Source organism: Haliotis rufescens, unplaced genomic scaffold, assembly GCF_023055435.1.
Source record: "Haliotis rufescens isolate VD_foot unplaced genomic scaffold, xgHalRufe1.0.p SCAF_4, whole genome shotgun sequence".
Lineage (NCBI taxonomy): Eukaryota > Metazoa > Mollusca > Gastropoda > Lepetellida > Haliotidae > Haliotis > Haliotis rufescens.
The window spans coordinates 18,698,460-18,715,781 of NW_025964112.1; the positions used below are offsets into that span (position 1 = coordinate 18,698,460).

General features: G+C 37.3%; 1 protein-coding gene across 3 annotated transcripts in view; it reads left to right on the forward strand.

Moving 5' to 3' along the window:
- The first annotated feature begins 221 nt into the window (after positions 1-221).
- LOC124132106 (voltage-dependent L-type calcium channel subunit beta-4-like) overlaps positions 222-17,322 on the forward strand; it is a 67,800-nt gene continuing 50,699 nt past the window's right edge. For 2 of the 3 annotated variants that reach the window (XM_046495738.2, XM_046495741.2), the window contains exons 1-2: positions 222-536; positions 931-1,005. In XM_046495738.2, the coding sequence (XP_046351694.1) occupies positions 474-536; positions 931-1,005 (138 nt within the window). In that variant the 5' untranslated portion in view covers positions 222-473. The remainder of the gene's footprint in view (positions 537-930; positions 1,006-17,322) is intronic. The other variant, XM_046495744.2, reaches the window with a different exon arrangement.

A 17,322-nucleotide genomic window follows, 5' to 3' on the forward strand; every position in this document is an offset into this window, starting at 1 on the left:
ATAACGCGTAACAAATGCCTTCTGTCGCCATTTGCGTTTACGCCATTTGTTCTCCGAAGGGGGTATGATAAGTCAAATCCGATATTCTACAATATTGTGTGATTAATACGAGAGAGTGTGTATTGTATTAAAAGCCACTCAGTTGTTTTTATATGAGATAACAATACATTCTCGGCGTTCAACATGCGTGGATTGTGATGGTATTAAATGGATGCATTCATAGTGATGCTGGTTATCCCCTTCCAGCCTCGGAGGGAAGTCAACATCTAAACCTTCTGCTACAGTTAGCCGCTGGTGCCTGGCTCTGTTAGAAGAGAATCTGAGAGGCGTACTTTTAATATTGGCGTTATTTTTGGCTCGGATACTTATTTCAACACGAGATGAGGGTGACCTAAGCCCCCCTATCTCACCGATTGCGCGCCTATGGCGTGCGGCAACAGACTATATATCTCTAACGCAAGGATGATGGTGTCATGGCGTTTGCTTCCACGAAATTCCGAGATCTTGTAGACTCCAAAATGCCACCGGTGTCGCAAGTATGTTGCCATTCTTTTTTCCATCAAACGTTTCTACTTCGCTTTATTTTCATTGAATATTTATTACCTGTTGTTCACGTTACAAATTCTAGTGAATAACTCCAAAGAACATTGGTGCTATGTATGCGAGAGGATTCTTTAATATTTCCGACAAATAACCAAATTCCTGAAATAATTTGTCAGCAATATTGGCTTATTCTTGGAATATTGTATGTATTTAACCATTCTGCGATAGGATTATTTGATGCAGCAGCCTGGCCCACATTCACTGTGGCTATTTGACATTTTCTTTTGGAAGTAAAGGATTCTATTTTGGTAAACAGACCAAAGTGATCCGAATTCATTATGGGACGACGCCAGTGACATTCCAGGCATATCTTGTTGTTGTTTATAGGGCAAAGGAGCGAAACGCAAAGGAAAACGTTCTGATGGCAGTTTTTCGGATAGTTCTAACAGCTTTATCAGACAGGTAGGTTCAATGATGTTTTGACAGTGCGACCGTTTCCGGTGAGCGGAGCATCCAAGATGGCGGCTCTGTTCGTGTTCGTCTCTCGGTATGGGTCTATTTCGGGATCTGGATACGCTATTCCATCCCTTACCCCGTGATTCCATCTGTGTAACGGCATCACCGCCAGATGTGTACGCCAATTTGACACTGCAGGGGAAGTTACCCAACCTTTTCAGCTGTGGATATGCGCGATGAGGAATAAATACTTTTAAATACACACACACCGTTTTGACAAATTGCCATTTAACGTTTCCTCAGATTATTATGTATCGTTCATGCACCCGTGGACATGTATCACAACAACAAAATTATTTCATTAAATAATAACGTCAAGACTCTAGAGTTTCAATTTCCTACATGTCGTAGTAGTGTATGTTCAAAATAATTGAATGTATCTGGTTAAGATAAATGAGATTTTGTTCCAACTATGATTTAATTATTTCTACAACAAAAGATTTGTTGTTCTTGCAAAATAGTTAAAAAGAAAGAATTAGCCTGTTTAGCTTATATGCTTGATATATGCAACAAAGTTCTACAAAACTTTTAGTACATCAAAATAATATCCAAACTTATGCACAATATTACAAAGTTACTCTGAGAACATTGTCATACAGCATACTGGAATGATAGTGGTCAGGTTACACAATTTACCTATCAGTTATACACTGTATCAAAATCAAGTAATACACTAGTGTATAATTTTATTTATATAATCCTGGAATGTTTTCCTACAGTTTACCCATAAAGAGAATTTTTACATTTATACTAGCTTGTTACTTATGTTATTATGGATTATTCTTGTTTATGAGTAAGATTTAGAAACCTTTTTGATAGAGTGTTTATATTACATGCCATGAAAAGTGAATCAGCTTCTTATAGTACAGTAAACATGGTAAACTACGTTAATAACAAACACGCTTATAACGAACTGACAGATATAAAGAGCTCTATATGTTTATAACAAACTGACACACCGATAAGCTTGTAGTGACTAATAAGTTTGTTTTGTTATGCTATTTTTTAGTGACTAATAAGTTTGCTTTGTTATGCTATTTTTAAGTACTTGAATTGAATCGGAATGATCACATGCATACTCATAGTTTTATAATACTATTTGTCTTTAAGGCCACATGAAAAATAATTCTTGTTTCTCATCATTTAAAAAAAATGAGTAATGGGAATGTAGGTTGAATGTGAATTTGATTTTTCCAGCCTAAATTCACAATTGTCCAAAATGAAGCTAATGATATGAAGAAGTAGTGAAAAGTTATTGAGACTGCATTTTTCTGACTTAAAAAACTAAAACTAAAATAATCTTTAAGTCCATGGGCTTAAATGAAAATGAAAAATTGCTTTATGTTCCTTACTGGATGTTCTATGAAATGTGTAGTAGCAAGCCCTATATGGCCAATTTGAACCAATATTGCACCATAGATTTCCACATTTGCCAGACACATTGGGTCCCATACACTGGTGATATTCTGGATACTCAGTGTGTCATTTTAAGCACATATGACGGACAAGCATATTGGTTTGTTGTTACTTTTGACAGTTGTCATTTCAATGATAAACATGTTCTTGACTCATAACTTTCAAGTGGAAAAATAATGCCATGTTTTATAGTTAAGTATTGCTCTCTCATTACATTTGTGAGTATTGTTTCACAAACTTTGGGATATTCATTCCTCCTATTATGTTTTTTTTCCCTTTTTTGTTTTTAAGCCCTGGGCTTAAATTTGGAAAAATGTTACCAATGAAAATAGGCAAAATTCATAATTAAGCCCAGGGCTTAAAAAAATGTAGTCCTTGTAATGTGGCCATTATTTGAAAATATATCATTAAAATCATTTATTGCCTCTATGGTGTCCATAAAGTGCAACATCATAAATGAAATAAGGAAAATAAAAAGCCTGAACCAACTTTACTATGCAAAAAATAAAAAACCCAATAAGTATGGTGTAGATGATTAGAATTGTAACGATACAGTGGGGTACAATGATTAATGTTCCCAAACAGTACTTTTATATCATAAGTTTATATTCTTTCTTTTTGCAGGTGAATCACAACCTTGAATTATTTGTTTTTAAATTTCAGTGATTGAAGATGGGATATTGTAGGGCAGAAACATATTGTTGAAAGGGCGCTGTGAATGTTATGCTATTTATAACCAACCACGAAATAATAGAGAACCTGCATGAGCTGGCTGTTGAACAGTTAATGTTATAAATCACATGTTCTTGCACGATAACTACCCGTAAAGATCCGTGTTAGAATTGGCCTTCACCAATCCAAGTTTGCCTTAAGAGGTGACAAAAGGGATCAGGTGGTCAGACTTGCTCACTTGGTTGATGCTTGTCATTTGTATCCCAATTGTGTTGATCAATGTTCATAATGCTAATCAGTGGATTGTATGGTACAGACTGTTGTCATATTGCTAGAATGTTGCTGAGTGCAGTCTCAAACAACAAACCAACACTATGACTTGTAATGTATCATATTTATCTTGTTACAGGGGTTGTAAATTCATGTATTCTATCATGGGCCTCGTATGGGGACTGGTGAAGTGTTGGTGATGAATGATATAAATGTTTTTGTGTGACCTAACGAAAGTTCTCTCCAAATGTACAGTGGGTCATCTTCCCGAGGCAAGAGAGTTAACTGACTTTAAAAGTCCAGTTTTCACCCTTGCCGAACTAGGCTGGACTTACTGGGCTCGATCGTAGCGCCACCAGTGGCTATTACCAGTTATGTCCCTTCTACATGGTCTAAGCCTCTCCTATGGACCAATCAGATTCCAACTCTCGTATCACTTGCTTCACACAAAATGGTGGCGCCCAGTCAGGACGATCTGATCGATAATCAAGATCTATATTGTGATAAAATGGGTCTTACATCCAAAATACATCAAATCACGTGAGCCCCTTGATTAAAAACATGAAAAGATTTGGAATAATATCTGTTGACAAATACTGCAGTCGATCAAATTCTGCACGACAGTTTCCGAACCGGATTTCGATTTCGGTGTGCGATTTTGATTGGACTATGCATAGACTCGTTAGTCCAGCCAAAATGTAACTCCATAATACCAGCCTAGTTCAGCAAGGGTGGAAACTGGACTTTTATAGTCAGTTAACTCCTTTGCCTCGGAAAGATCACAGTGGGTATGTATCTTATCTTTATTGTCCCATTACATACTGTATGTAATAAAAAAGAGAGAAGATTCTTAGGGCTGTAAATCTTTTTGCAGTTTACTGATGTGTCATGATAGGTAGTGTATTGATGCAAAATGATACATCTGTATACTTGAGACAAGCTCTTTGCTTTAAACATATGTTGTAAATTACTATTTGCTGACAGGACTTGTAAGACATCTGAAGCCATAAGTTTAAAGGGCTCATGGTTTACTGATACAGTAAACTATGTTTATAACAAACACGCTTATATAATGAACTGTTGGATATAACAAACTGTTTCTTGGTGCCGTCCATTTTCTGTATAGATGTTCATATGCTCACCACGAACAACGGTTATAACAAATTAGAATTTGTTGTCCCTTTGAGTTTGTTATAACCATAGTTTACTGTATATATTTTGGGTCTCCTCTTACCCATCATGGGGGGCTCGGGAGGCCCAGTTGTCTAAGGCAGAGTTGCGTCACTTGGGCACACCAGAAACCTATGATTGTGAGTTCTCATCCTGGTTTGCCCCAATTATGTTTCCAGGTTTGTCAGCACCATACCAGTGCTTGTGGGTTTCACTAAAGTGATAAAAGTCCGAGACCTGCATCACTTCAGGCTTTCCTCCCATATTAAGCTGATATAACTGGAATACTGTTAAAACCCAACTCACTCGCTCACTCTTACCCATCATGCCATTTGATGATGAAATATAGCTCCTTCACATGCACAGAGTTCTCATGTACTGCATTGTATATTGAATCTTACTATTTAGATCAAGTAGGCAGAGGCAGCGAAGTTATTTAAGGCACTGCAATCTGCTTTGATTGCAATTCCATAATCTTGGGTTTGAATCCTTGATTTGAATTCACAGTCATGCTGTGATATTACTGAAATATTTTCCAAATATCCAAAATTTTCATTTTTATATTCTTCTCTTTTCATTTCTGTTTAGTTATAGAGTAGGAACCATTAACCTTAGTATACACTTATTACCACAGTGACATTCAGCCCTAGCTGTCATTCCTGTGAATTTGACCTACTTATTACCCACAGCTTGTTAACATTTGTTGAGATATTGGATAATGAGGCATGTAGCCAGACTCCATCAAAGTGGTGGAGCCACAGCTCTCTGTCAAGGCCATCTGTCATCCATGTGCAACATTGTATCAAACAGACAGCCTTCTTGGCAGGACAAAAACTTTAGACTACTTGTGTTTCCAGTAAACTACTGAATCCATCTTAGGACCCTGACATTTGGTCACACCTGTAAATATCATTGAAACTTGTATTTATGGCATTTTACCTATGCACATATTTTAATGGTATGTTATCTGAAACAGGTATTTTTTGTATGCCTGTGTCTGGATATCTTGACAAACGAACAAACTAGTGAGTGATGATTTTACTCATTTGAATGAAAACAGATTTTGTTTGGGCAACATGGGTTGAAAGTTAGCTCATGACAACATCATGGCTGATGCTGAAGATCTACCAACTAACAAACAGGTTTAACTGGAACATGTAGATTGAGGGGGATTATGCAACAGGCTTTAGCACATTTCTGTAAAGCTGTGGCATAACAATGGGATTGATGGCGTTTTACTAAGGGGAGTATTCCCAGCAGAGTTATGAAGCATCCCTTGACAGCGCTCAGCTGCCAGTACAATGCACCGGGCATACAGATGTCAGATATGACGCTTTACTAGGGCTTGATCAGGGACGTGCAACAATTGTGTTGAGGCTACAACAAATCAATTATCAGGACAAATGTTCCTTTATCAGGGAAGCTGGTTTGATACCAACAGAATGAGAATACTTAAACAAAGGTTCTAATGTATACAACTTTCTAAAAAATCAGTTAGGGTGAAGTTTGTGGACTTAGTTACAGGCCTACCAAAGAAAACAGTGATAATGTATCCAAAATTATAGAAATGTGTATGTTATTTGTCAGATTGGCTCATCAGAAGACCAGTAGCTGAAATATACAGCTGAGCCACAAGTCCATAGCCTGATTCGAGTAAAATGTATTTTGGTGTAGTAAGCTTTATTAATAATATTTCATTCATTAACACTAAGACCTACTGACAATGATGTCAAGAGACATGTTCAGGCTAGTAGACACAAATGTTTTTGGCACAGACTGTATGAGAGTTCACACACTAAAACTATTCGCTGTGCCAGTTATGAGAAACTTTAGTCCTCAGAAAAGTACATGCATTCCTTTCAACATTTCTGTTTTTTGGACACATTTTTTATTTTTTTATTAGTAGGTCTGTGTTTGTTGGGTTATCAGTGATGTGTCAAGGAAACAAATAATATATAGGAATGCTTGGGAGTTCTTTTCTCCAGTCGCTTGTCATGTTCTACCCTGCTTGTTCTCAGCTGTCTTAGTCACCCACTTTTCTAATGAGATGTGTTTTATAACACCCATGGCTCAGATGTTATGCTGCTAAACAGGCTGGTTGTCATATGATACAGGCTAATTTTGTGAGTATGAAACCATATCTCCAGATCACACACATACAACATTGGATACTGAGAAATCTGATAGGGTAGGAATAACTTTTTCCCTCGGTCAAAATGGCCCATCAAATTTTTATCATTGTTTTTCAATGATCAAGTCCAATTTAAAATAAAAATCCCTGACACTGAAATCATGGTACTAAAGCCAGTAGACGGGTAATGAAAGTGCATGGATAATGGTGTACAGGTTAACACACTTAGTGCACAGCATATATGGTATGATTCACAAAATATATTTGGGTTTTCAGAAATGAAAATCATGGTGAAAGGGAAGGAGAAAAACATTCAAACTTACAACTGCTTATTATGTCACCTTGGTGAAGTGACATTTACTGATTTTGTGATGGATTAAAAGTTCTCTTCATGTTGGCACTCTAGTTCCAAAGGGCACACATAAATGTCATTAGCAGTGTTGCTCAAAGAAGAAAGTTCATTTCCATCCCTGTGTTGAAATGAAATGTTATTTTGATTTTACCTTTTTGCCCATGAATTGTGATAAGTATTTCACAAGCACGTCAAAGCAGTTAATTCATAATCAGTTGTTGGCACAAATGTTGCTAAGGTTGTGTGAGTGAGTGAGTGAATGCGTATGGTTTTTACGCAGCTTTTAGCAATATTCCAGCAATATCATGGCAGGGGACACCAGAAATGGGCTTCACACATTTTACCCATGTCGGGAATCGAACCCGGGTCTTCGGCGTGACAAGCGAACGCTTTAACCACTAGGCTGCCCGGACCTCCCCTGTTGCTAAGGAAACAACATCATATAAGTTGCTTTTGCATACTTGAATGTTTAAACAAGAAAGTGTTTGCATTTAACAAATCTGAAATTACAAGAAATTGGACAGTATCTAACTTTATTCTTTATTCTCTGTGCTTTGTCTGACAACAGAATGCAAGGGTGTCCTCTACCATGTCTACCTTCATACATTTATAAATTGCAAATTTTAATTTTAAGTAAGAAATGTATTTTTTAATTAATAAAACATTATGTAATAGGGTTGCCATTTTATGACTTAATTGTACCATGTATCACTTGTTAGTTATGGTAGCTCCCTTTTGCAAATCAACACCCTACATGCTCAATCCATATTATTATTTTTTATCAAAATAGATTCATTGTATGGCTCCCATTGTCAGTGCTTTGTTAGTTGGAGTTGCCTCCCTTGGCTTGACCAAGTCAGCCCTGAGCTAAGATAATCAATATTTGTGAGCCCAGAAACACAGTGGAAATGCCGATGATGTTGGGTTTGTGCTGACCTGCATGTACAAGCTGCCTCAGTGTAGGCAGGTCAGGGAAGACTGGATAAGGGAGGATATGTACACTGATACTCTTTCAGGAAATTAATTAAGCGATCTTCATCCCTAAGACCCTCTTTGAATACTGTGGCTTGGAATCTAAGGGTAAAGATATTATGAAATATTTAGGTGAAGAAATTATTTGGTTCCATGTTAAATATATATCAGCTCTGACTGTACCCAAGTTGAAAGAAATTGTAATATTTTGAGTTTTAGCTCAAACAAAAGTTAAATATTGTAAATTTTCCGGAAAAGTAAAATGAGAGAACTGCAGCTGATGTAGGAAGATTAGGACTGACTCAAATTAGGCCAAAGGAAGACACATGTTCTCATGCACTATGAGAGCTACACACAAGCACACATGCACAGTCAAAGCTGCCAACGCACATATGTAATTGTTCATTCAAAGTTACAGACAAAAATATGTACAACAAAAGCTGCAGACAAGCAAATATACAACAAAAGCTGCAGACAAACACATGTACAATAAAAGCTGCGGACAAGAATATGTACAACAAAAGCTGCAGACAAACACATGTACAACAAAAGCTGCAGACAAACACATGTACAACAAAGGCTGCAGACAAGCACATGTACAACAAAAGCTGCTGACAAACACATGTACAACAAAAGCTGTGGACAAGAATATCTACAACAAAGGCTGCAGACAAACTCATGTACAACAAAAGCTGCAGACAAACACATGTACAACAAAAGCTGCAGACAAACACGTACAACAAAAGCTTCGTACAAACTCACGTACAACGAGGGCTGCAGACAAGCACATGTACAACAAAGCCTGCAGACAAACTCATGTACAACAAAAGCTGCGGACAGGAATATGTACAACAATAGCTGCAGATAAACATGTACAACAAATGCTGCAGACAAACGTACAACAAAAGCTTTGACAAACACATTTGCAACAAAAGCTGCAGACAAACATGTACAACAAAAGCTGCAGACAAACACATGTAAAACAAAAGCTGCGGACAAATATATGTACAACAGAGGCTGCAGACAAACACATGTACAACAAAGGCTGCATACAAACATATGTACAACAAAGGCTGCAGGCAAACATATGTACAACAAAAGCTGCAGACAAACATGTACAGCAAAGGCTGCGGATAAGCACATGTACAACAAAAGCTGCAGACAAACATGTACAACAAAGGCTGCAGACAAACACATGTACAACAAAGGCTGCAGACAAACACATCTACAACAAAGGCTGCGTACAAACACATCTACAACAAAGGCTGCATACAAACATATGTACAACACAACTGCAGACAAGCACATGTACAAAAAAGGCTGCATACAAACACATGTACAACAAAGGCTGCAGACAAGCACATGTACAACAAAAGCTGCTGACAAACACATGTACAACAAAAGCTGTGGACAAGAATATCTACAACAAAGGCTGCAGACAAACTCATGTACAACAAAAGCTGCAGACAAACACATGTACAACAAAAGCTGCAGACAAACAAGTACAACAAAAGCTTCGTACAAACTCACGTACAACGAGGGCTGCAGACAAGCACATGTACAACAAAGCCTGCAGACAAACTCATGTACAACAAAAGCTGCGGACAGGAATATGTACAACAATAGCTGCAGATAAACATGTACAACAAATGCTGCAGACAAACGTACAACAAAAGCTTTGACAAACACATTTGCAACAAAAGCTGCAGACAAACATGTACAACAAAAGCTGCAGACAAACACATGTAAAACAAAAGCTGCGGACAAATATATGTACAACAGAGGCTGCAGACAAACACATGTACAACAAAGGCTGCATACAAACATATGCACAACAAAAGCTGCAGACAAACATGTACAACAAAGGCTGCAGACAAACACATGTACAACAAAGGCTGCAGACAAACACATGTACAACAAAGGCTGCAGACAAACACATCTACAACAAAGGCTGCATACAAACATATGTACAACAAAAGCTGCAGACAAGCACATGTACAACAAAGGCTGCAGACAAACACATGTACAACAAAGGCTGCAGGCAAACATATGTACAACAAAGGCTGCAGGCAAACATATGTACAACAAAGGCTGCAGACAAACTCATGCACAACAAAAGCTGCAGATAAGCACATGTACAACAAAAGCTGCAGACAAACATATGTACAACAAAGGCTGCAGACAAACACATGTACAACAAAGGCTGCGGATAAGCACATGTACAACAAAGGCTGCAGACAAACATATGTACAACAAAAAGGCTGCATACAAACACATGTACAACAAAAAGGCTGCATACAAACACATGTACAACAAAGGCTGCATACAAACACATGTACAACAAAAAGGCTGCATACAAACATATGTACAACAAAAAGGCTGCATACAAACACATGTACAACAAAGGCTGCAGACAAACACGTACAACAAAGGCTGCGGATAAGCACATGTACAACAAAAGCTGCAGACAAACACATGTACAACAAAGGCTGCAGACAAACACATGTACAACAGGCTGCAGACAAACACATGTACAACAGAGGCTGCGTACAAACACATCTACAACAAAGGCTGCAGACAAACACATCTACAACAATGGCTGCAGACAAACACATCTACAACAAAAGCTGCAACCCACAGCTACAGTCAAAGCTGCCAAAAACCACATGTACAGTTTGCAAATCCATCTGATAGTTGAATACTATTTCCACAGAGATAACATCCAAGTTTCACATGAGGCATTTAATTACATCCAGACAACCTCTTAAGAAATATTTGCTGATATTGTTGCATATCATGGTGCTCACCATTACTTGTCACGATGTACCAGTGTATGTGGAAGCATCTTGGTTGAAGTGTTGGCTCATTATGCAGAACACCCAGGTTCAACTCCCCATATGGGTACAATTTGTAAATTTATCCCATCTCCCATCTCCCACCCCCATCTAAAAGCAATGTAAAACCCTATTCACCCTCTCTGTTGGGGATAGTACTTCAGTGAAAGCTTTCTTTAATTTAGTAATGTTTAAGATGTTTAGTATTGATGGTTGTAGTTGACCAACAGACAAGTAGAAACTCGCCACAATCTCTGTCAACTGCTTCATGTTTGTTCTCTGCAACTTCAGTAAGCCCTGCTTTTGCCAGTAATGAGTATGCACTTGCTTCTCAATCATGGTAAAACGATACATGACATTGAGTTCTGTCTCATGCATATGTATGTGGACATGATGAAGCATTACATGGCAATCCTTAGCAATGGGATGCTGTGATCAACATGCAGATGTGGAGATGGATGATGAGGGTTGTAATGCCAGATGTGCCAAGACATCCTACTGCATGGATAATTGCTTCAACATGAGCCAACGTTGTGGAAAAATCTAGAAGTGTGTGTAAAAGTTGTATTGACAAGACAAATAAACCTTAACTGTGTTGTGTGGAGTGCTTTCAAAGTCATTTTGTTTATATCTTCAAAAAGGTTACTTTAATAGCACTAAATTTTGAAAGGAACAAAATGTTGATTTGATCTGATTTTATGTCATGACCTTTCCTTATTTATCCCCCTGTTTTGAAAAATGGTGGGATATGGCGATCACCATGTCCATCCGTCCTAAACTGTTGAATATTTCTCGATGAGACTTGCTGTACAGATCAGCCCAGTGGTGAACTGGTGCCTTTTGATGATTTGGGATTTTATTTTGTAATATTTTTTAATGTTTTCATGCTGACAAGTTTGACTTGACTAAAAATGAGGGAAGTGCTTGTTTTCTGGGCAGAACTCTCAAACCATTGTATATTTCTTGAGGAAACTTGCTATACAGATCACCCTTGTGGTGACCTAGTGCCTTTTGATGATTTGGGATATTGAAAAATGCTGAGCAGCATTATTTTTTTCTTCAGTGGACTAAATGTATCCAATGGCAATGACCCAAAAGTGGGGTAGAGTACCGGTAGCCAAACTCCATTTCCGAATTGCATCAGATCAGGAAAGATATATCCTGATGACTCTTGTTTAAATGTCTCTGAATCCCCAAGACCAGTGAAACTACAATTTTGTGTGTAGGATCCTACCATGGATCTTTCTGTGATGCATATAAGCTTTTAACCTTGTCAGCAACCATGGCAACTGCCATGACACATCAATGTATTACCAAACATTGAGATGCTTTCCCATACCTGTAGTCATGTTCAAAATATGTTGTGCCAAGCCTACAAAACTTAATTTGCCATCATGAAATATGTTTCATACACCACAAAATGTGTTGTGTTGCACTTAACTGGATGTGAAATTGGCACACTTCTGAAGGTACCAGGTTCAAATCCAATTTTGGGAACTCATTTGCAACACAGAAATGTTCCTGTATCACAACTAATACCTGTGTCCAAACCCTGCAGTGTCCTCCATAGTATGTGTTAACTGTGCAGAAACCTATAGAGGGCTTCATTCAATATTGGGGGGCGGTCGGGTAGCCCAGTGGTTAAAGCGTTTGCTTGTCACACCGAAGACCAGGGTTCGATTCCCGACATGGGTACAATGTGTGAAGCCCATTTCTGGTGTCCCTTTAGTGATATTGCAGGAATATTGCTAAAACCATACTCACTCACTCATTCATTCAATATTGGGAACTGGAGGGAACTGATAAGTCAGTTTAGCTCCATGCGGTAGATCCCTTTTTCTTTTGATCCTCTCTCTGCAGCATTAGGTCTGGACTTTGCTCTTAGTATGTCAATAGTATGACCAAGCTACGAGTTACTTAGTATCAAAAACAAGAAAAATGCTTTGTGTGTTTCCATGGGATCTAGAGTTATTAAAAAACAAAACAACTTTGCATGTATTGTCAAATTGCAATAGTCTAGAATAGTTAGGCTGTCCCACCAACCCAAGAAAGCATGGACGTTTACAATGATCACCTATACAGAAATAAGTAGAGAAGGTACTGAGAAAAAGATGAACTGTAAGACTGTAGGTATACTTGATGTAAACTGTTTGTAAACTTAAAGTTCATGTTCAAGGATATTTGTTTGATTTGTTTGGTCTTTTCTTTATGTAACACATTTCCTGGAAAGTCTCTGTTATATTTTGTAAATAATTATGATTGGGAATGAGTAATAATTTGGGAGAATTGTGGCAAAATATGCAATATATATGTGATCAAGTGATTAGGAAGGCCACACTCCATTGGCTGATGGCTAAAGATTTATTTTTTAAATGGAACATGGTAATGCATAGTTGACATGCCAAAGGCGTCATTTTCGTTTACAACTATAAATGGTCATTTATAATTTTTCCAGTTGCTAAGAACAAAAAGAAATACTTTTGTTCATTCAAATCAGTCCGATTTTGATGTTTACTCAGCTCAGTATCATTTACGAGTTAACTTATTTCAAGAATATTGCTATTGAATGTTGAGTTTGTTTTGACAGTCCATTTGCTCAGCTTTGTTCATGAATCGTGTTCACACAGTATTTGTGTTGTATGTACACAACAGGTATATTGTTTGTAAAAATGACCCTAAAGGAATTTTGATTGATTTGTCATCACCCAAAATATGTTTTCATTGATGAAATCTCAGCCAAAGTCGATGGCAGATTGTGATGGAAACATGCATACAATATTTATCAGCCCAAAACTACATCATATCACTTCAGGTGAGGTGAGGTGATGTAGGGTTTAAAGCTGCGTCCAAAATTATAACACCTATATAGCGATGTGCATGCACGTGTGTGTGCATGCGTGCGTGTGTATGTGTGGTGATGGAACAGGAGATAACAAACATGGTCAATGAAAATATTAACTTTATGATAGAACATGACTCAACATGATGATTTTCAATTTCAATATTTGTATTTCCTGTTTCGCCAATCATATATTTTTATGCAGATATTAAGATTGTCTTGTGTAAATGTCTCGTGAAAAAAACAAAAACAATAAAAACCAGAAATTGCAATCAGAGGTACACATAGTTGTCAAAGATCTACCATAATTTAGTTAAAAACTAGCTTACATAATAAATCAAAGGAATTTTAATGCAATGACCCGAAGAAAATATGTCTGAAACTATTTTTGCACTGGGAATAGTATTCCAATATCTTGTTATTTTCATTGCTGCTTTTTCTATATTTGTTTGAAATAATCAAAAGGGTAGAACTTTTTTATGTTACCAGATATTTTTTACTTGTGGTACAGTTTAACGATAATCTGATCATGGTTCCTGGTGAGTTGGTCTGATTTGATAATCAGTTTGTACATGATTTCTTTGAAATTAATGTCAACAATATTGAATGAAGTTGTGAAAAAAATTAATGCATTTGACGAACAATAAGAGTCCAAATGTACAATGAATACTTTTTAGCGCCAGATAGTGTAAATAACAGGACTAGTTTGATGTACCTCAGGATTTGTTGACATGCTAATTTTATTTTTATTTTGTCGGGGAGAGACTGGGGGTAGGGTGGGAGTGGACAAGACATCAAACTCATTGCCTGTATGCATGTTGTGTACACTGTGTACTTCACTCAACATTGCTGTAATTTTTTTAGAAAAAGTATGCATTATGTGCAAGAAGATATTGTAATATCACTCTTATGTTTAATGTATTAAACAGTAAATGTCACTTGATAAGTAGAGAGTCAATAAAAATGACACAATCAAGTTTTTATCTCCTTCAAATTATTATTCCGAATATTTTGATAGAAACTGGAAAAAGGGATTTTGGCTCACTCAATGTTTGGACCAGTGGCCCATACTTTTTGAAAATGGCCCATGAAAATAGTTTCCAGTTAGTCGTTGGCCCATAAGAGCAGATTTCCTTCCCAATCACTGGTGATCTAAATGATTCCAATAAGTGACTCAATGGCTGACAAGATGCACAATGATGGATGCACATCATGAAACCTCCATCTATCATGTCAACTGTGTAATATTTCCAAGATTTTTTATGAATAATTTGGAGGACAATACTAAACCCTTTAGCACCCACTTGCAAGAAAATTCCATGGTTAAAATGTATATTTCCCTGTGAAGTTGCTGAGATGTTTTGCTTTTGCCAACATGGTATTGTTTACATTGTTATAATTATGGTAGGCACTAATACAGGTGCAGACTACAACATTATCACTTGATCACAGGAACATGAGTCAAAGGGAATATTTAGTTACTACATAGTAGGATCACTTTTGTTGAAATCAGTCTTGTTGTATGCTTTTCAGTAGAATTTTCAAAAGATGATTCTGTTGTCCATACACTGGATACAGGTGGGATATATATTACTATACCAGATATTGGTGAGTGGTAAAAGGTGAGACTTTATGCAAGCTCTAAACGACAGAAATAGCCCTGGTAAATGTCCCAGTGGCAGGCAGTACCCGTGCAGCATCTTTGCATTTGAGCTGCATCCCCATGTGCAGGTGGTGTGGAAACACAGACATGTGCACAGCAAAAAGCACCTATGTATACAATGGTAGTAATGTGATAAAGTGTTGGTGCCTGGAAGGCAGATCTTGGTGTGCTCATTTATCCCGTCCCACAATGAAATGTTCAGTTCTGTCTGAAAACAAATTCCTTAATGTAGGTTTTAGGACATTCCTGCAATTATAAGCCCAGCTTCATGGTTGTTTTGCCTGGTCCAACACAAGACGCAAGTTGAAAGCGCTGATATATGGGCAAATTGCAGTGACTTTCTTCAGTGATGAATAAAACATTTTAGCATGGTTAGCAGTCAGTGCTGGTGTCTTTGACCAAAAATATTCTTTTAGAAATATCCAGAATTTTTTTCACAATATTGTTTGACGCAGACCAATTTAAGTATATTTATGTGCATTCTTACTTCTGTTTGAATCTTTCCTGGGATCATTGTATCTATTGGTAGTTTAGTTTCATATCAATAAATGCACACATGGTTTTCTTCATATGAACATTTATCTTAGGTTGTCATAAGAAACTTGATGAAGAGTTTTTATATGGTGTGGCGCATGACTTCACCACCAGCAGAAGTGTCAGTTTTTCAAGGAAAACCCCACCAGCCACCATGCCCCACATTGCTGAGTAGATGTTTCTTGTTTTTGTTCAGAAAGAATTTACAGGCCATGTAATCTGATGAAATTTAAGAAGTTAGGTTTTCAAAAAGAAATTAAAAAAGAACAGTTTGGTATAAGAATGGTAACAGATTCTACATGTCATTTTTTCCACTTTAATTTGGAGCTGACAATGCCCAATGACACTTTCAGTTGTGCCGCAGTTAGCTGTGCTGAGTTGCATCCCTTGGGCATGCAAGATACCTATGATTAAATGGTTCAAATCCTGGTTTGCCCCGATTATGTTTCTAGGTTGTCAGCTGTAACCATACATGTGCTCGTAGGTTTCACCAAAGTGGTAAATGTCTGAGACCTACATCACTTCGGGCTTTCCTCACACTTTAAGTTGTCACGTTGTGATACAACCGGAATACCTTTCAAAGCGGCATTAAAAACCCAACTCATTCACTCTTAGCTAGAGGTTTCATGAGTAAACAGTCTTGAATTAAGTTGTTTAAGTTTTCACTGTGTCACAATCCCAGCAAGTGTTGAATCACCATCCATCCACTTTCACGTTATATGCTGTGAAAGCATTTTGCATCAGAATCAATCACTGATACATTTATGAAGGTAATGCACTTCATGATGTTTTTTACATGTTGTACACCCGAAAAAATGAAAAAATATGTCCTTGGATGAACAATGATGAAGTTTGTGAGGTTCCTAATGTTATCTTTTGAAGTAAATGGGCTATCTTATGTATTCACCACATCTGCAATGTAGGATTATTTGACAATGATTCCACAAACAAAAAGTCAAGTGTAGTTGGTGACTGACACACCTGCTTGGTGCAGTTTTCAGTGAGAAACACAAAGTCTAACATGAAATCACATTGTCTATTAGATGCCCTAACGTGATTTCTGCAATTGTTTCTGGTATGTGCTTGAACCAGATGTCACAAGAAACTACTATATATGTCCATGTGATATAAATGTCTATTTGACAAGGCAGATGATTGACAACAATTTCTTTATTAAACATACACGTTTCAGTGGCTACTTATTGCCCTTTCATCAGGTGAATGACAGGGTGGGAGAAAATGCAGAGTTGAACGTGGTAGATATGAGCGTCTTCATGCAACAGTGTGTAGCATCAACGTAGAAAAATATATATAGTGCATCCTGAGGAGTGCACAATTAAGTTCATTGTACTAAATTCTTGACAAGAAACATAAAGGTCCTGTAATTAAAGTAATTATCAAATCTGACAG